The 20,795-nt window shown below is 42.1% G+C and overlaps 2 protein-coding genes across 3 annotated transcripts in view; both read left to right on the forward strand.

The window, feature by feature from the left end:
- Positions 1–42: 42 nt before the first annotated feature.
- LOC308320640 (UDP-glucuronosyltransferase 2C1-like) lies at positions 43–10,416 on the forward strand (the record flags this gene model as incomplete). Its single annotated transcript, XM_080771210.1, has 7 exons — positions 43–63; positions 869–1,125; positions 1,219–1,253; positions 2,189–3,684; positions 6,079–6,210; positions 7,415–7,517; positions 10,250–10,416. 7 exons carry the CDS (start codon positions 43–45, stop codon positions 10,414–10,416), a joined length of 2,211 nt encoding a protein of 736 aa, XP_080627336.1.
- Positions 10,095–20,795, forward strand: part of LOC308336298 (uncharacterized protein) — a 25,297-nt gene continuing 14,596 nt past the window's right edge. Inside the window, exons 1-7 of one of the 2 annotated variants that reach the window (XM_080793634.1) lie at positions 10,096–10,500; positions 14,045–14,242; positions 15,307–15,553; positions 16,152–16,288; positions 17,314–17,572; positions 18,457–18,597; positions 20,334–20,357. In XM_080793634.1, the coding sequence (XP_080649760.1) occupies positions 10,442–10,500; positions 14,045–14,242; positions 15,307–15,553; positions 16,152–16,288; positions 17,314–17,572; positions 18,457–18,597; positions 20,334–20,357 (1,065 nt within the window). In that variant the 5' untranslated portion in view covers positions 10,096–10,441. Of the gene's footprint in view, positions 10,501–14,044; positions 14,243–15,306; positions 15,554–16,151; positions 16,289–17,313; positions 17,573–18,456; positions 18,598–20,333; positions 20,358–20,795 lie in introns of both variants that reach the window. The other variant, XM_080793635.1, reaches the window with a different exon arrangement.

The raw sequence follows: 20,795 nt of genomic DNA on the forward strand, positions 1-20,795 counted from the left end.
CCCGCATCATCACTATGACGTCACTGTGATACCAGCTACAGAATGCCCAAATGTGGCAGCTGGGCAATTAACCAAACCAATAGAACCAATAACCAACGTATAATTGAATAATCGAGAAGAAAGGTTTATTTTTGAGGGGTGCTAGCCCCTCCTATATACAGCTTTTGTCCCCACACGCCTCATATTTGCCATTGAGAAATTAGGTCATATGTGCCTCAAATATGACGTACATTTGTGGCAACACAAACATTAAATGCCATCGACAATGAAGGGAAGATTTACATCATTATGTAAATTTGAGTAAAAGTATAGACATCAAATTGTACCAAAAGTAAAAAGTACTCATTATGCTGCTGCAGAATGTTTCTGTAAAATCTACAATCTACAATTTTCAAATAAATGTAGTTGGAGTAAAAGTAGCCTACAATAGCTCTGAGATGTAGTGGAGTAGAAGTATTTTATACTCAAGTAAAGTACAAATACCACCAAATTATAATTAAGTACAGTACTTAAGTAAATGTACTTTGTTACTTTTCAACACTGCATTTCAGGTGGGGTACAATATAGAATATATGAAATGAATGCAAGAGCATATCTTCAGCAGCAGTGTCCAATGTGCAAAATAAGTAGAAGGCATACACATAATACATACAGTAAGCTGCTCAGCCCATGACCTAAAGGACCTGTCCCATCTGGTGTAAACATCAGTGGTTCTCAAAGAGGGGTCCGGGGACCCCCAGGGGTAGCCTGGCTAATAAGCCAGACCGTATCAGCCGTTGGCAAAAAGAAAGTTGCCTGGCTGAATGGACAAGACAATGGGAAACTGGAGCACTGCTCCTGGCCATGTTCCTGTTGCCATTGTCATTAGAATGCCAGAGTGAAAGCCCCACAGGATCTGACAACGCTGCCACCACGTGGAAGCTCACAACTCCATGACCTGGAGAGTCCTGTGACAGAGTCTACTACTCCTTACTGCGATTGGTCTTTGCATCCATCATTCTTCTTCAGCTCATCCCCCCCTCACTCTGCAGTCGACACTCGGAACTGCTCTCTTAGCCTGGTTAACCACTCCCCCTTGTCCCCTTGTCAATCCATGCTCACAGAATGGAATGGAATGTTTCCAAGGTGGAGTGGTTAAACAGGCTACTGCTGTTGCACTCTTTCGCCGTCTATATTTTGTATAGGCTGAAACTTTGGTCTGTGCCTCACTGCCTCCAGAATTAACCAAGCACATCTTGTTACAGACTATATAGGTAAGTGGGGTACACAGCAGAGGCTTAAACTGTTGTTATTAATATTACTACCGTATAGTGATCATAGTGATCTGATCATTTATTTTTTCGTATAAACTTTTTGGGGTCCCTGTGACATCATGTGTGTCAATACATGATCTTATGCAAGACTCAAAGCTTGAAATTGTCAGTGCAACCACAGAACAAGGCTGTTTTCAGTGAGTTTGTACATTAATGAACAAGACATATTTTAGTGATTGGTTTTAGGGAAAGAAAGTCTGTTTGCAGTGGGCGTATGCAAAACAACATGTCACATACAATAATTTGGTTCTCTTCTGTGTAAATTGCAGAACACAACAGGGAGTCAGGGACACATCTGTAGTTGTCAAGTTAGGACATGCTTCACTCCGCCCTCGCTGAAGGCAGGGCCAGAGTTAATGTTTTAGCCCTTTCTTTCTATTCTGTCTGTGGGTATGTGCCTGGTTAGTCTGTGCATTATTAACCATATTAACTTAAACTACTACACTGATCAGCATTGCCCACTTTATATTTTGGCCTACAAGTCTGGAACACTAATAGGCCATATTGTTCCCATATATGCCATGCCCATTATTGCCCACATTACAATACATTACACTACTCCTGTACAGTTTGTCAAAAGCACAAGTTATATTTGTGTTTCTTTTTTTGTCTTTTTTTTAATCTAATGATTTTTGTGGAAACAATGTTCTCGAACAAAACATGTCAACATGTCAAACATGACTTTGTTTCCTAACAGAGCTATTTTCTTGATTTATCTGAACCCCCAATACAGAAATTCCATTGAAATATGCAGTGGGCACTCATGGCAGGACTAACTTCTGGATTGACCAACATGCTACTACATGCAGCTTGTAAGAGGAAATTGTTTTTTCCATTTGCTCCCATCATATTGTTTTTTACCTTCACGCACCCAGTTGCCTATGGTGGGAAAGTCCTGGTTTTTCCGCATGATGGCAGCCACTGGGTGAACATGAAGGTGCTTGTTAAGGAGTTGCATTCAAGGGGCCACAGTGTGACAGTATTGCGAGCGTCAGACAGCTGGTACATCAGCGAGACCTCTCCCTTCTACAATTCAATCACCGTGGATGCCGCTGGGGGTGCCGACGAGGATTTATTTCGTTCCTTCATCTCCAAAGTTATCCATATAAACAGAGGGGCTAGGCCAGCGTGGACGCGATTTGCTTTGGACATGGAGTTAAAGGAAACGTTTTCGGAAATGCACAGGAAAGTCTGTGAGATGGTGGTGAAAATGTTAGAGAGTAAGGAGTTTGTGCAGTCTCTTAGAGACGTTAAATACGACGTCGTTTTGACCGACCCTGTCAATGGGGGAGGAGTGATCCTGGCACACTTCTTAAAATTGCCACTAGTGTTCAACGCTAGATGGACTGTTCATGGTGAAGCCCATTTTGCGATCGCCCCATCCCCACTTTCATATGTTCCATTTCCAGTTTCAGAATTAACAGATAACATGACTTTTTTAGAACGAGTAAAAAATGTCTTTGTTTATGCTATGAGAATGTATTTATACAAACAGGTAGTGGGGGCCCATTATTCTACATTATGTGGCCGCTACTTTGGTCCCGATGTAGACTACTTTTCCCTGTTTCAAGCAGCAGACTTGTGGCTGATGAGAGTTGACTTTGTGTTTGAGTTCCCTCGCCCCACCATGCCTAATGTTGTCTATATAGGTGGGTTCCAGTGTAAACCTGCTAAACCACTTCCTCAAGACATGGAGGACTTTGTCCAGAGTTCTGGGGAACATGGAGTCATCATCATGTCTTTGGGGACTCTAGTTGAAGAACTTCCCCATGACTTAGCAGATGAGATAGCTGCAGCTTTTGCCCAGCTACCTCAGAAAGTAATCTGGAGGTATAAAGGTGACAGGCCAGCTACTCTGGGCAACAACACTTTATTGGTTGACTGGATGCCACAGAATGACCTGTTAGGACATGCAAAGACCAAAGTGTTTATATCACATGGGGGAACAAATGGTATTTATGAAGCTATATATCATGGCACTCCAATTGTAGGCGTTCCGATTGTGTTTGACCAAGCAGACAACCTCTCCAGGATGAAAGCAAAGGGCGTGGCAAAGGTTGTGGATGTTTCCATGTTAGATCAGAACCTTTTTGTGAATATCCTGCAGGAGGTTCTCCATGAGCCTTCCTACAGTACGAACATGCAGAGACTCTCCAGGCTGCACAGAGACACACCAATGAAGCCGCTGGACAGCGCCCTCTTCTGGATAGAGTTTGTTATAAGACACAAAGGAGCTGCTCACCTCCGCACAGACTCGCACAAAATGCCCTGGTACTCTTACCACTCTGTTGATGTCATGTTGTTTTTACTAACAGTGGCACTTCTTAATGTGATTATATTTGCTGTTTTTATCAAGTGTGTATGTTTCAGGGTATGTTATAGAAGAAAGATTAAGTCGGACTAAATGTGGGATGTTTCAAGGCTGCAAGTGGCCATAGATTGTTGTGTAGAGCCCTAGCATTTGTACTTCTTTGAAGATATTTGATTTGATTTGATATATTCAAGATACAGTTCAAAAAGAGCAGTACAGAATTTTCAGGATTGCACAAAAAGTTAATTCCTTTGTGGTGCAAATAAATAAATACAGCATATGGTATAGGAAGAACATGCGTTGACTAAAATCACAATAATGGATATTACAACGACACCATCATAGATCACTAAACAAAACAATAAATACATAATAAATAGATAAATACAGCACTATTCTAGCTTGCCCATCAGCCAGTTTTTCAACATATTTAAAAAAATGTTCAAGGACTGGGCAAATTTAATTTCCCTTGGGATTTTGTTCCAGTCCTCCACCCCCATATATTTAAATGAGCTTCTGCCTACCTTATTTCTTAGGTTTGGTAGTTTAAGATCAGCTACACTCGCCCTTGTATTCAAGCTATGGGACTCGTTGACATGCAGGAAGTAACCTTTAAAATATGCCATTATGTGAGTGTGACTGTCTAAAACCCGACTGTAAGTTATATAAAATGTCAAACTGATTTCCATAGTTTGAAATCTGTTCGTGGATAACTCTTTAAAATATTTTGCTAAGAATGCTTGAAATAGATACTGGCCGGTAATTACTTACATCATCCCTCCTGTCTTTTTTATGTAGGGCAGTAACTGTGGCCTTTCTATATTCATGAGGCACCTTTGCTTGGGAGATTGAAAGATTTATAATGTGTGTTACATATGAAGCTATCACCTCAGCTCCATCCCGCAAAAAGGTGGCAGGGACAGCATCTAGGCCTGTTGCTTTGGCAGCATCTAATCCTGCACTTGCTGTTGTAACTTATTTTCCCTGCTGGCAACAGTTAATCCATCCGTCACTCTGACCATTTAGTGCGAGGCATTGATCAGTCTACTGCTCAGACTGAAGACATTTTGTGAGAGAGAAGCATGAGGCAGGCGGGGCACTGTCTGCACCAGGCACCCAGAACTGGTGGGGAGAAAGCTGACACTCTGGGAGACAACCCAAGTTAAACAACTGCATTGCATTTCAAATTAAATAATTTTATATTTTACTCGAAATGTCGAATTTTGAGGTTAAGGTTTTCTTTTCATCTCAGCTTAAAGCTGACATAGTCACATCACAGCTTTTTAATTCAAGCGTAGCCGTTAGTTCATTGCGGCACGGAGGGCAGATGGTTTATATGCGTGAAAACTTCTCCCACCTCCCCGGCCTCCTCCCTGTAGTTCTTAGTCCAGGGGTTATGGGATATTATTGTATTGTTTGAATCATGTGTGTGTTTCATTGTGTTGAATCATGTGTTGATGTGTCATTACTGTGTATTGGTCATGGATTATTGTATCTTTGGCTCTGCTCTGGGGGGTTGTTGATATCAGAGCTGTGTCTTGGTGCACAGATAATCGGAGATATCAAATGTGATATCAGACCCGTGTCTCGGTATGCAGATCATCTGATATCACATGAGCAGAGCCACACCGCCATACTAACATGCAATAGCGTTGCAATAAATGGTCTATGGTCAATCTGAGCTGAAGTGTCTCAATGAATTGTTGTAATGTGTTTTCAACTAAACTTCACTCCTCTCAAATAAGCTGCATTCCATCATTCCTTACTGGGTCTGTAGAGTGTCAAGTTGGCCTGTTATAAGTTTGTAAACAAAAGAACATGTTCTGTGCAGTGAGAGAGAGAAAGAATAGGCCTACATAGAGATATCCTTTGCCACCATGCTAGTCGTGATCCAAAACAGCCACCCTGTCACAACAACTCACAACAAACCTCAACAACCACAACACAACACATAACCTACAGTCCTACCCTACAGTCTTCAATTGAACATTTACATTTGGAATTGATGGCTGTTAGCCTGTTATAAAGCCCATGACCTCTAGCTCGAACCAAAAGGAAATAGCAACTTCACTCATAGGATTATTGAGTCATCAAGAGCCATATACACACAGCCATATACTGCTCCCTGTTACGACTCACACACCTACAACGGCAGATACAACAAAACACAACATGCAAACTGTAGATTCACATCAGCATTCAATTCCAGAACCAGAAACAGTTACTGAACATGTTTCATTGCCACCTAGTCATCATGGGTCCCAAAATAGTACAACAGCACTAGAATACGCACAGCATACAACACAAGCAGCAGCAAAGAAGCAAAAAATAAAAATAAAAAATAAAGTTCCAACCTTGAGCCGTCTTCTACTTCAGCAGTTGTGATGTCAGGGTCAAACAGTGGAACCCATGGATAGAGGCTGCTGTCTCTCTAGTTCATGATGATCCCTCCAGCGGCAGCTCCAGACAGCCATCTCCATCCTCCATACACCTGGCTGGCTGGCCAGTACTTTCCTCCCTGTATCAATGGCACTGACCAGCCTCATTCTCCTGGCTGCCATCTTCTCACTCTGCCTTGGATGTTTAGTACTGCACATAGCATTCTGGAGTAGTGCAGTGGTCAGGGATTTAGGGCAGGCCCTAGGCCTAGGGCCCAGTATTCACAGCATGTCACAGGAGAACGGACTCAGGGCTGAGAAGAAGCTGAGCTTGGGGTTTTTGGGATCATCTCCTGGACCTGTGGAGAATGTTGAGACACCATAAGCTTAGAGTAAGGTAGAAAGAAAGAAAGTGAGCCGACTAAGAGCCACATACTGTAACCACCAGGGGTGCTCAAAACAAACAAAAGGTAGATAGAGTGCAGTTAGACCACAATTCCCCTAAAAATATATATAATTTATATATTAAAAAAAAGCCAATTGAATTAAGTTGACTTGATTGATTGATATCAAAATGGGCCTGTTAGCTCAAACCCACAATGCAATACTTTTGTTGTCAAGAGTGTTTTGCACAAGTAGTAGCATTACAAAGTTATCTACAAGAAAACCTAGCCCTACAAGTCAGAACCCAATGGTACTGAAGTTTCTGACATTTTTTAGACCCGCGGTTCGGCACGAATCGATTGGGCTGACCCAGGGGGTTCCGAGAGGGGCTAAAGAAAACCCTAAATAGGTAGCATTTCCCATTCCAAGTGTGTTTGCCAAACACACTTGGAATGGGAAATGCAACCTATTTGCATATAAGCCAAACACTGTTTGGCTTATATGCAACACCATCGCCGCTATTCCAAAGCCCACAATAAGGTAGGCTACATTTAAAAACTATTTTCAGCAAATAGTTGCTTGAGCCCCTATATATACAGGTTTAATGTTTGTTTTTAGTTCAATGTTTGTTTTAAAAACACCATTGACAATGAAGGGAAAATGTACGTCATCTTGTCCTGTCCCTAACACAAAACATTAAATCCCATTAACAATAAAGATAATTTAATGTTTGTTTTGACACCGTTTGTTTTGCTGGAGAAGCTTCCCAAAACTCCGGTAATATGCTCGAACTTACGTTCGGGTTACGTCAAGTCACTGGAAACAACCAGCAGACGAATGTCGGGGTCACCAATGTAGGAATTAGCAAGTAAGACGAATTGCTACTTCTATCTTTAAGTCAGAATGTGCAGAACGGCGGCACGTCTGTTTATTTCACACTCTTCAATCATACTAGTGACAACACACACACCCCCACGGAGGAGGCCCCACCTCCTTGTTTACCCCGAAACCCCCGCCCACTCTCTTAGGGTGAATTATGTCCCTATAAAGTCACTACAGCATCGCCTAATCATATAGCATCATGGCTAACAGGGCTTGGGCACTACCCCTTCTCTATATCCTTTGATAAAGGCATATTAAAAACATGACTTGTACACACAATAAAAATATAAACTTCACGGAATATATACCACTTCGAATTATAACAATCGGGGTTATCGGGCCATTGCGCTGGCAGATGGATGCTGTCTTGGGGAACATGGTTACTCAATACCGCCCTCATCTGGCAGAGTCATGTTAATAGAGTAGGCCTACTCTGGCAAACAAGTACTGTCCCTAAAAATAAAATCATGATTCTGTAATTCTGTGTTTTGAATGATGATGTTTGCATTATCATTAAATAAATCTTAAAAAACAGAAGACCACCCATAGGCTACACTACAGCATGCAAATGAAACACCCTGCCAAGAACAGAGGTGCACTGCACACCACATATGAATGAAAGGACCTATAACATAAAATTTGTGGGTGTTTTTTGAGCTCTCCTGTGTATTTTCTATACAATTATGCAAATATGCAATTTTGAACAATCAGGATTTGTCTTCATATATGGGATTTTATGGAAACAGCTCAACTGATAATTTGGTCGTATTTGTGATGTCACCCTACTTTGTATACTTCCTCCCTCTCTTCAGTTCCAAATTTGCATTTCCACTTTGTTTACAATGTCCGCAAATATTGATTCTCCAAGCTGGCATGGAATGGGAACAAGCCATGGGTTTATCTAGAATTGATTTGCATAATGATTCGGGGGGGGGGGGGTAGTAGAACTATAGTATTATACATTACTGAACAGACAAATGTATGACCGTATAAACCAGATAAAGTGGGTGAAAAGCTATGTCATTCTGCCCAATGAATTTGGATTTACGGTTAATGACTTCAGGGAAAGAAACATGTCCTCATTCTTTGGGAATGGCTGCTTAACGCTAGAACCACTGCTGGCGTGGGCTCATCATACGGATTTATTTTTCATATCAGACCTGTCAAGGAATAGAACAAATAAAAGAAAAATATATGTTTTAATGTGTCAAAAGAAAAGAAAAAGAAAAACATGTAATGTGTGTCAAAACAGAAAAGTACAAAACAATGCAATATGGAACAAAAGCTGTACACTGCACACATCTGTCAGGTTTGTCATGTTGCTGTTTGTGCTATATTTATGAGTGTTTGGGGGTCTTGTGAGGAGGCGAAGCAGAATGCACAATCTGTGTGTCTTTGTTGGCAAGAAGACCTCAGTGACTTCATTGCGTGGGAGCCAATAATCTCAAGTGGGAGAAGAGAAGAAACGGCACAGCAGGGAAAACTTTTATTTGAGCCATGAAGCGATGCGAGCTATATCTATAATAAAACTTTGTGTGTATATCACTCTGTCTGCAAGTGTGTCCAGGGGTCACCAACAGATATACAGTATAACAGAAACATGTTGCAAAATGTAAAATAATTCAAATACAACCCCAAACACTTTAGTTCATATTCAATTCTGACTCGACACAACCACTTACAATGAATGTAGATGCCCAAAAGACTTAAACATAATGTCACATGACCACGACCAAAGGTCAAGCAATGTAGATAACTTGTTCAATAAAAGTTGTTATACTTTATAATCATCTGGACCTAATTTTATTATATTTCATTCAAGTCCCTTTGCCAGAGAGGGAGAGAGAGAGCTAATAACTCCTCCTACACCAGCTGCTCTGCATTGCGTTGTACGGTAATGGGAGCATTCCTTATTCATAAACTACTCATCATGGTCCAAACAGTAACTGAATACACCCAGCTTATTAGCAGCCTTCACCCTCTTCTTTGCTCAGGCCGACCAGCATCACACCTGCACAGCTGCATACAGTATATGCTTGCATGGAGCCACTGCTTTTTGGTTTTTAACACAACATACTGTTTTGATATCGTTGATACGTTGCATTCTCTACAGTATGGGAAGTTTTGATCCAAACTCCATATATTGATAGTAAACAAATTTAACAAGCAGACACATACTTACACAGGCACATATTTCCACCGTAGGGTGTGACTGTTTTCCAACAGTGAGGATGCCATGCCAGGAACAGGAGGATGGGCTGGCCTCCACCCAGCCACACACTGCTGCATGTTGTTGAGTGAGGGTTAGAATCATAATATGCTTAACACCAGTTTATAGAGACCATAACTTGCACATCCTGAGATAAGTTTCTGTCCACAAAGCAGTAATACTTCCAAGGTCATGCAGGACCGGCCATTTCCTCCATCTCAGTGGGTCGAGCATGTCACTATAACTCTACTGTTTGCACTTACTGAACAGGTGCTTCTTATGCCAACATGATTTGTTTTATTGTTTAAGCTGAGAAAAATGTTGAATGGAAACTCCCTCCTCACACCATATGGCATCTTGGTTGGTACGGGCAATGTGAATGCCCAAGTGATCATCAATAAATACATTTAACATAATCTGTCCCTCCCCTCTCTGTCTCGCCTAACACGCGTGTACGTAGTGAGGAAATTATTTTTCTCCCCTTTTTGTAATCGGAGATCTGTCAACCCCCCTGGGACAGTCATGGGATCCCTGAGGTCTCCTGCTGATGATCACACAACACTGACAACAGAGAGAGGGAGGAGGGCTAAATAGGCAGGCAGGTTCTCAATCGTTTCCTCAATGAAAAACACATGTGAGAGAGAGAGAGAGAGAGAGAGAGAGAGGGAGGGAGGGGAGTGAGTGCTTTAGGACTACATGGTGCAGTGAGAGGTAGAGATAGAGACAAAGAAGGAAGAAGAAAAAGTGGGACCATTTATGTTCTCACTGTCAGAAGAAAGGAAGCAGGACATCCTTCTTGTTTGTAGAGAATATACAACCAAGAGTGACAGCAAAGAGCTCTCCCACAAAAAGGAGTCCCTTGATTCCCCTTTGATAGAAGGAGAAGAAGTGGGTCAGTGGAGCGTGGTGGAGTCAGTCAGCCCCAAACACATAATCTGACCCCTGTCAGTCTACTGAGAGAGCCATGGCCAACTCCATTACGAGGAGAAGTTCCACCAAGCAGGGCTTGGAGGACCTCATCAGGTGAGTTGTAACACAATGAGCTGCTTCATGCTCTGAGTCTGAACCTAATAGCCACGTTGTACAAGTTAAAGTTCACTTTGTGTTTCCAATTTAATACTATAAGAGCAAATTTGAATTTGTAAGTGCTTTTCATCAAACAGAAAAGTTCCAAAGTACCTCAGTCACCACATCTTCACCAGGACATATGAAATCATTGAATAACTAATATTGAGAAGTTTGTATTGTTTGTCAAGAGAAACTATGTACAGTAAAAGAAAATGTTGCAGTTGATGCCAGTAAACAAAATTTATGTTTATGCAAAAGACAGATATATCATTAGGATATAGCTGGAAATGTTTGGTGTGAGTAGAAGTGCCATTGTGGGGTAAATGGGCACCTTGTGTGTTTCATATTCATGTTCTGAATTAGACTTGTTGAATCAGAATAAAAAAATGCTGAATACGCTGCGCAATTTCTAACTTCTAAATGAAGTCTGACATAGTTTCACGCAAGGTGTTTTCATTAGCACTTTGTTATAATAAATTGTATTGGACATAGCCTGTCGGATCATATGCTAAATAATAATTCCTTACAATAAATGTTTGGTCTTGGCTTCTAAAAGTTATTAATATATTTTATTAACAAAGATATTATTAATTTATCATGTTAACAATTTCAACCTTCTGCAATAAGATGCTGTCTGTACAGTCGAATCAAAACATATGGCAACAAAAAATATGTGACTGTTGTTCTGGAACTATAAGCATTTTTTAATTTGTTGTGAAGTCAAAGAAGTCGTCCGCAGTTTAGTGTCATATGGTGCGTGCGTCAGGGGAGATTCTTTAGTGCTGCATTTCTGTATGACATCACTGAGAATGACATCGAGGTCTGGCTACTGGCTTCAATGGCATTTTTTAGTGTTGAAACTTCCCTAATGGTAATGACATCATCTCCTACCCCTGCTGTCGACGCACACACACACACACACACACACACACACACACACACACTTCCCGCGTTTTACTGTGTGCTGAAACAGTGGAAAGTGTGATGAAACGCCACACTTTTTGGGCCCTGACCTGGGCAGCCCTCAGGATCGGCAAGCTCACATTTCAGCCAACCCAATATCTCATCCCAGGTGATCTCATCTCATACAAAGAAGTACTTTAGTATGGAGTACACGATTCAGAATTATTATTGTCAGGTATGTCTGCACAATGTGCACATGAGGATTGATTTTCGTTTCCTTCTGTTTGGCTGTTGCATTGCACTGAACATTATTGATGTTTTGGTAATGTCGCATGACAAGACCTATGCATGGGGTAGGGCCTTGCTTTCATTAAGAGGAGAAATGCAGTGGAGTACTGTAGATGGTTCTCATATACCAATATACCGTACTGTATATAAATTCTGAATTTGGTCAAACTGTGAATGCAGGCAGCATGACATCAGCAGGACAGCTGTTAGTTCCAAAGTGAACATGCCAAAAAGAAAAGGAGGGTGGGAAACAAATGCACATTTGTGCAGATGTGAAACAAAGACGTCTATAGAACCATGTGCTTCTCTGCATGGAGACGCATGGGAACAGTATGGCTCCAATGTGGATCTGGGACTTCAGGTGGTGTGAGGTCAATCATCTCTAGGCTTTCTCTATGTCTATGATGTATGGATTTGGGCCAGTCTTCAGCTAAGAGCGCCTTTGACCGATCCGTCCAGCTGTTTGCGAGACTAGAAAAACACACGAGCAGACATTTTTAAAATTGCCAAAAAGACCGCAATGATAAACAAATGTCAACATACAGTCAAGTGTTTTCAAGGATCGTGTTCAGCCGATCTGACCTCCTGTTGAGGACAGTCTAACTTTATACTTTAAGTAATATTGACTTTATTCAGCGTGAGGCCTTAATTCCCCCGTCATTGCTCTGCCTCTGAAAGAGGCCATGTTTTGTTGAAGTTTCTCTACTTACACAGAGTAATTAATCTCTTAAGGGATATGACACCTCAGAAACTGCTCTTGGACCAGAATAATTGTTTTTCTTTTCTCCATCATGTTCTCATGCTTTGCTCACTTGTATTATCTGAACATGATGATAAAACAGTGCATACTGAAACGGTCTAGTCACAGCGTTGGTGATAAAACAGTGCATACTGAAACGGTCCAGTCACAGTGTTGGTGATAAAACAGTGCATAATGAAACGGTCCAGTCACAGTGTTGGTGATAAAACAGTGCATACTGAAATGGTCCAGTCACAGCGTTGGTGATAAAACAGTGCATACTGAAACGGTCCAGTCACAGCGTTGGTGATAAAACAGTGCATACTGAAACGGTCCAGTCACAGTGTTGGTGATAAAACGGTGTATAGTGAAACGGTCCAGTCACAGCGTTGGTGATAAAACAGTGCATAGTGAAACGGTCCAGTCACAGCGTTGGTGATAAAACAGTGTATAGTAGAACAGTCCAGTCACAGTGTTGGTGAGCACGATGAAGAATTTTAGGTTACATGCCGCCATTTCGACATTCCCCCATTCCGACATACCGCCATTTTGACATACCCCCATTCCGACATACCACCATATCGTTTCTACCAATTCAGGAATTGTTTACTAATGAATTACATTGTTTCGGTACTTTGGTGTTTAAACTTTTAGCATTCCTACTTTCTCTAGTGTAAACTCTAAAACGACTATCCTCTCTCAATTCAATGCAATATTTAAAGATGAAGTAAAACTGAAATGCACTAAATCGCGGCGAGTTGGTAAACTGGCGAGTTCTCCGTCCGGATACCCTGTATGACCAGCGTCTCTTACATGCAGTAAGTTGCAGGAAAGGTTTCATTTGTATTGCAAACTAAACTTTCCTTACAGAAAACACAAGATCTGAATTGAATTGTGAGTAGGAGGCCAAAGCAGGACGCTCCCCATTCCTCCCCTGGCCCTGCAGGCCGCACCCCTCTCTCCAGAATCCCCTTTTCCTTTGCCCTTGTTGACATTTTCTCTAAACAGACTTTCAAATTCAATCCTAAAAACAGAGTAATGAGAGCTGTGTAGTTTTCCTTTCTGGGGGTTGGAGTGGGGGTGGTTTGGGGGGGGGTTACTGTTTTTTTTTTTCTTTTCTTTTTTGAGTTTCTCTTGTCTTGTTTAAAAAAAATCATGATTCTGTAATTCATTGTTGTAAATGATGATGTCTGCATTATCAATAAATACATCTTTAAAATCTTTAGCATTTTCCCCAAGGACTATTTTTTTGGGGGTTCAAAATGCATTAAAACACAATGGCACCATAGCTTTCTCTCCCAACCAGTGTTCCCTTGGGAATAAAATTCCTCTAATCTGGTGTACAGGTGATGACATGCACATTACATGCATAATAGAATTACAAATTCTTTCTTTCTTTATAATGGGAGAATTGGCACTCAAAGCCTAAACTGGTGACCACCAGGTGGCGCTGAAAGATTTTAAATGACCCCTATGAAATTCTCAGGACTGAAATCAGTCCCCAGGACTGAGAACTTTAAGCCCTGCCTGGTCCTGTTCTCATTCTCTCTGTGCCCTTCATCCACACAGGGTGACGGCCCAGCGCAGTCAGGAGGATGCTGAGGAGCTGGCAAAGGAGCAAAGGAGACGAGCCAGGGAGAAACAGACAGGACAGGGTCCTACGAGGGGTCCCATGATGCCCACAACCCTCACGCAACATAATGGCCTCCCGTCGCAGGAAGCCACGACCCTCACACAACACAATAGCCTCCTGTCGCAGGAAGCCACGTAAGTTTAAGCAATAACTGTGTGTGTGTGTGTGTGTGTGTGTGTGTGTGTGTGTGTGTGTGTGTGCGCGCGTGCGTGTTTGTGCGCGTGCACGATGGTTGTTTTTTAAACCAAACCCGCGATACATAAATAACCACATGTGAGAGAAACTTGGGCTACATACTTGGAATCAGAATCATAACTACTTTATTGCAAAACCAATGTTTCAGTATAATTAACCATAGCCCTAATTATTTCCAGCATGAGGCTGCTAGGTTGACTGTTAAAAGCCTCGCAATGATGTCATTCTATATACACCAGTTGACTTGTTCTGTTCAAAATAAATGCAGGGAGACGTTCCCGATGTGATGTCACCGCTGATGATCAGAAATGTTTGATTCCGCCTGTCTACAGGCTACAGTATTAATTAATAAAATGTCTGTAAGACTTACTTAGGGTATGAAACTGGTGATTACAATACAGAACAGATACTATACTGAGATTATCATCAGATTGAACTTTGGTTTTGTTTGGTTTTGCTTGGCAATGTCCTGGTGCGTCCCATTGACAAATGTCCCTGCTGGTCCACACAGACAGTCATGACGGTACTAATTGGACTAAACCCCATATGGTTGACCGGAGTCCCTCAAGGCTCTATACTGGTGAATTTTCAGTTTTCTGTTATTGTCCATCTGCTATTTTCTGTGCTGGGGTTTAAGTGGTTAAGTTCATGCAAAGACAATCTTATCGGACCCCTCCCACATTCTGCATTCTGAATATCAGCTCCTTCGGCGGTCGGCGGCCAATTACATATAATTTTTGTTGTCCTTGACATGAAATATTGACAACAACTGTTTTTCAGAAAGTTGTCATGATTTAGAAGATTTCTTTTTTAATTTCGACGTCAGGCCTAATGCAGCTGCAGGGTCAATAGGTCCTACTCAGACAGGGGTCAAAGGTCCCACTCAAACGGATATACAGACGGACGGATGGACGGACACACATAGCTGTTCATAGGAGACGGTGTGCCACCACTCAAGAAGTAAGTAGTAAAACAAAGTGCCCGTGCCCTCTGTTTCCTCCAGGTGTGACACAGAGTTGAAGGCCAGCCAACAGCCGGCTGCCGTGGAGGAAGATGAGGGCTTCAGCGACTGGACACGTAATAACCAGCGCCCCCTGGAGGAGCAGGAGGACTGGAGGACTGAAAAGGCCACGCCCCCGGCACCCAAACAAGATTCCAGGCCGTCGGAGGAGGAGGAGGAGGAGAAGGAAGCTGTGGGAGAAGGAAGCGACCTCTCCTGTGAAGCTTCAAGAACACACCAGGACGAAAAGGTCATCCAACAATAAATCCTCAGTGTTAAAACTGCAGTTCAGTATTAGAAGTTTAATTGGAACCAGCTGGTCTCCTGAATGAGAGACCACATTTCTACCACTGAGCTAATACAGAACGACATCAGTAGGTGTCCTACTCGACTCAAGGATCTAAATCTGTCAATGGAACAGTAGGGAGACCAATGGCTTCGTTGTGGGTCGCGATGTGCCTTTTCAAACATGGATAGTTATGTTTGGGAGATTTACATCAAGCACTAAGATTAAAGACTAAATGTTTTTTCAAAATAATCTATGTTCCACATCCATGGTTCTCAATGTGGAGTCTGGGGACTCCCTTGAGGGGTTCCAGGCCATCCTCGTATACAGCTTAAAAATCACTTCAACCCTTTACATCGACTCTTTGAAAATAGACCGTCTACAAGCTCACAACGCATCGCAATGCGACACATTGTGAGCTTTAACAACTCAAATATATATTGGGGGCTCTGGCACTAAATGTTTTGCAATGGGGGGGCTTCCATTGCAAAATACATTTTTGGGTTGTTGACTTGAAAAAGTTTGAAAACCACTACTTTAATATTTTGGCTTCTTCTTCCAGATATGCGTCAATAAAAAGGAAGTGAAGATGTCGTACAGCTCCACAGTATTCATGCCACAGGATGCCAGGCCCTGGCACACCAATGGCCACACAGCAGACAGAACCTCCTACCAGAACCTTCTAACAATAAAACCATGGTAAGAACACATGCAGCTTAACCACATGAACCCTATAGCATCTATATTCTGGGGCATTTCACAATATCCAAACATTCTGAGAAATAGGCAAACAGTCAACAAACATGAACGTGTCATCAAAAGATGTATTGTGGGCTTGTAGGGCTATTTTTGGTGTTCCAAACTCCAGAAAAAGAATTGCCTGCAGAGAATTTCTTGACAGAAAGTAGCTCATAACATGTCTACGGTGGATTTTTATGAAACAAAAGCTCGGCAGATTGAAAGCGGATAATTCAAGTTTGGCCTAGAGCTGCAATGTTGGTGAGTTTAACCTTGTTTAATACAAGCAGAAATTGGATGAATGGGGAGTCAATGGAGGGTATTGCAACTCTAGATTCATCCCATTATTTAAAAAAATCTAGAGTTGCAATTTGCGGCTAATTCTAACCTAGTTTCACACATTTGGTTCATGCTCTCGTCCCGAGATAACTAATACGTCCAGAGAGAACTAATAAATTAATTAGCCGTAGAAGGAAGCACAGTTGCTGGCAGAATTTTAATCCGTGGCCTCTCTGTTAGAGCAGGGGTTTCCAGACATTTTTAACTCAAATGTTGATTGGTTCTTTTCTCTAAAGGCTCATACATAGTCTGGATTTACGGTGGTGGGGTGACCACCGAACTACAACATGACGCCACGAGCCGCGGTGAAGAGCAAACCACTGCCACCGTTCCAGCCCTTCTCTCTGTTTTTACTCACCACCAGAGCGGTGGTCACCTCACCACCGAAAATCCAGACTATGAATAGGCCTTAAATCTTGCACATTTCTGAAAACTTTGGATGTTTTCTTTTAAATGTGTTACATTTTTGGGAAGGTTTTAAAGGTTTTTGTAGGAAAACAAAAAACACTATTTACTTGCAACCCATAAAAACAGGTTTGCCACGTAAAATGGCTTGTGGAGCTATATGTTGGGGAAAACCAGGAAAGGTCCTGGGTTGAAGCCTATTGGCAATTTTCAATTACAATATCTCCCTCTCGCTGCTTCAGTGGGCTGGCTGAACAAAAAGTGCAGGGCTATGGAGTGGAGGCAGAAGCTTTGACAGAAAGAGAGAGACTGGACGAGGGCCGACGGTGTCACATGGCCAAGCGGGAGCAGGCTCTGGAGGAGCAGGCTCTGGAGGAGCTGGGGTGCCGAGTGGAAAAGGAGGAGGAGGAGGAGCAGGGAACGGGAGACCTAAACCACAGACAGGAGGAGAGATGCAGTGTCAATAAGCTGGAGGAGGAGCACAATCCCATCCCAGAGAAGGTGGGCGACAGGTTTAATATAAAAACACTCCTGCTGCTACTACGACTACCATCTATAATATATCTTCTATACTACAACTCCTGTTCCTTACTATAACGATTGCGTAATTTGTGTAAGTGGTAGACTGTTACTCCTTTCATAGCTCTGGTCCATAGCTCTAATGCGTTGCATTTAGAGCTATGTTACGCTCAACTTCCACCGCTCGCATGAATGCAGACCAGCCTCTCCTCTTTAGCGTAAATAAAAAGAACATTTTTGCTACTCACCAAAACAAAGGCGGGTTGTGTCATTAGAAAGCCTACTTTCCTTAGTGGACGCACTCTGAGCCCCCCACCACACGTATAAACTGTAACTTTTTGGCCAGAAAGGGATTTTTTTTCACCAGAGGAAAAATATTCTCTATGAGGCAATTATCTGGGCAATATCGGTAGAAGGCACAGTGGAGTAACTAAAAGTATAATTTTTTCGGTAGAAACAAAATAACCCTTTTGGCCGAAAAGTACGTGTGGTGGGGGGCTAAGAGTGCGTCCACTAAGGTAAGTAGGCTTTCTAATGACACGACCCGCCTTTGTTTTGGTGAGTAGCAAAAACGCTCTTTTTATTTACGCTAAAGAGGAGAGGCTGGTCTGCATTCATGCAAGTTGAGAGTAACATAGCTCTAAATGAAACGCATTAGAGCTATATGGACCAGAGCTACTCCTTTCATGACAAATTGTTATATACCGCTATAACTGTAGCCAGTTGGATATTAGATTCCATGTGTACACACTCGGAGGTAAATGAACTCTGGCGTGTTTTAGAGCCAGTTGTATCCATGTAGTGTCTGGGGTACTGCTGTAGTTTTGAACACTGAATCTATTAGTGATGTTCCACTCTACCCATAGGAGGACAGAGAGAGGGTGAACCCGGAGCGGAGGGGGACGCAGGGGGTGAATCAGGAGAAACGCTCAGCAACACTCTGCACTACTAGCAATGAAGAGGAGCAATCGATAAACCCTTTTAGTCCCATGAGTCCAACATTTAAGGTAATCTTAGTTAGAAATAAATAAATAAATCCAAGGATCTTTTATACATGATGTACCTAAGAGTTCTTTACACACATGCTGTGTGTGTGTGTGTGTGTGTGTGTGTGTGTGTGTGTGTGTGTGTGTGTGTGTGACCGTGACCGTTAACCTGGTCGATGCCAAATTTTGCACACACACTCCCTGGATGCCAACGATGAACATCTGCCCCAAAAAATGTAATATTACTCCTCCAGATTTTTCCATCCTAACATTGGCTTTCGAAGTTTGCAGGATTGGCCCGTTTTGAACAAAAAGCCTCAAATCATGAAAGCAGCATGCAATTTATATATCCCACCCTTTTCACATTGGCCTATATTATAGCACTACCAACAGGTGAATTTTTGCAAAACACATTTTTGGAACCAAATGCCTCAAATCATCCAATTGCCATCAAAGGCGTAAGAACAAATAAATAAATAATAATAATAATAGCTCAGATTTATATAGCGCTTTTCTGAATACCCAAAGCGCTTTACAGGGAACACTAAGAACAGACTTTATTAAGAGAAAAAAGACAAAATAAAACATAACAGATACAGGGTTAAAAAGATAAAAGGATAAACGAGATGTCAACTGGGGAAAGCTATTTTGAAGAGGTGGGTTTTGAGTGAGGTTTTGAAAGAGGGGAGAGAGGGGGCAGCTCTGAGGTGGTTGGGGAGTTCATTCCAGAGTTTGGGGGCCGAAACGTAGAAGGCCCTGTCACCCCAGGTGCGGTACTTGGCCTTGCGGACCTTCAGGAGGTTGGCTTCACTGGACCTGAGGGAACGGGGGGGTGGCACCCTTTTCACATTGGCCTATTATAGCACCACAACCTGACCTGGCCTGGTGGAGACCTGTGGGGAACTTTTTCTAGTTATATTATGAGATTGTGTTCTTGTGTTCAAAGTTTAAAAAAAGTCATGGGATCCTCTGAGAAACATGAATGTGTCAGCAAGCAAGCTTCACAGCAATCTGCCTGTTATATTTTGAGATTGTAGTGTGTGGAAGTGGAACATTTGGCCTATAGGTGGTGCTAGATGAGAGGCCATGGGGTCAACTCAATACTATTGGTATAGGATTCATCCTGCCGGCGTGGAGCATGACAATCCATTACAGCACATCTCACTCATCTTTCTAAACTATAAATATAATAAAACAATTACAATTTAGGAATAATAGCAGACGCTCAGAATCCAGAGTGATCGATGAGCGATGAGTGATATTTAATGTAAGCAAGGTAAACACAAGGTAATGCATCAAATGCATAGAGACTGTGTAGAATCTCAAAACCTATGTAAACTATACAAAATATAGGATGCCGGCCGGGTCAACAAACCAACAGAAGTATACAAATGTCAGTGGGCTGAAATCAGTAGAGTATATCTCCGCCAAAACTATGCAAATGTTATTTCAACCTGACCTTTGACCAGTTTGACTCAAAGGTGAATCATGTCTTTTTTGGCCAGTATACATTCCCACAAAGTAGCATGAAAGTCCACCCATCCAGGGTTTTGACCTTTACATTGATTGCCAGCCTCTACTCCTGTTCATTCTCACCATTAAGTTTAATGAAAATCTGACCAACTGCTTTTTTTGGTTTTGCCTAAAGCTAAACAAACAAAAATGGTATGTTGGTGCAGGTAAATTACAACAATGTAGTTCTGTCAGTCATGTTCAGATGTCTTGTCTCTTTCATGCTCCACATGCCACCCCGCTAGAAACTTCTCATTCAGTTCTATCCAGTAAGTTGCACGCATGTGTCATCAGTTATGCTCCTGTGCTGCGCTTGTACTGTGTTATATACTGTATGAGTGTTATGTGAGTTATGAGCTGGCAACTTACTTTGAGTTGCCAAACTGTCTGCAGGAGTCGTCCATTGCAAACAATGTGGTGTTGTGGATTATAGTGGTGTTTTGTTATACAGCCAACAAACGCTCTAATCCAGACAAGCCAGCTTTTGCTGTGCATGATGCCATTGTGCCAATAGTGTCTGCATTGCTTAAGTGAGAAGGCCAAACCATTTTCGGCTCTACACGCCAGGTATTGCCTGTGCTACATTGGTACTGTGCTAATCCAGGTTATAACCTGTGTCGCATGCATTTTCTTCTCTCTTTGCGATTTTAATGAAGCAGAAATGTCTGAGAATAATCTGTTACAAAAGACATTCTTTAGTTCATGTA

This window comes from Protomyctophum bolini (genome assembly GCF_963924005.1).
Source record: "Protomyctophum bolini genome assembly, chromosome: 1".
Lineage (NCBI taxonomy): Eukaryota > Metazoa > Chordata > Actinopteri > Myctophiformes > Myctophidae > Protomyctophum > Protomyctophum bolini.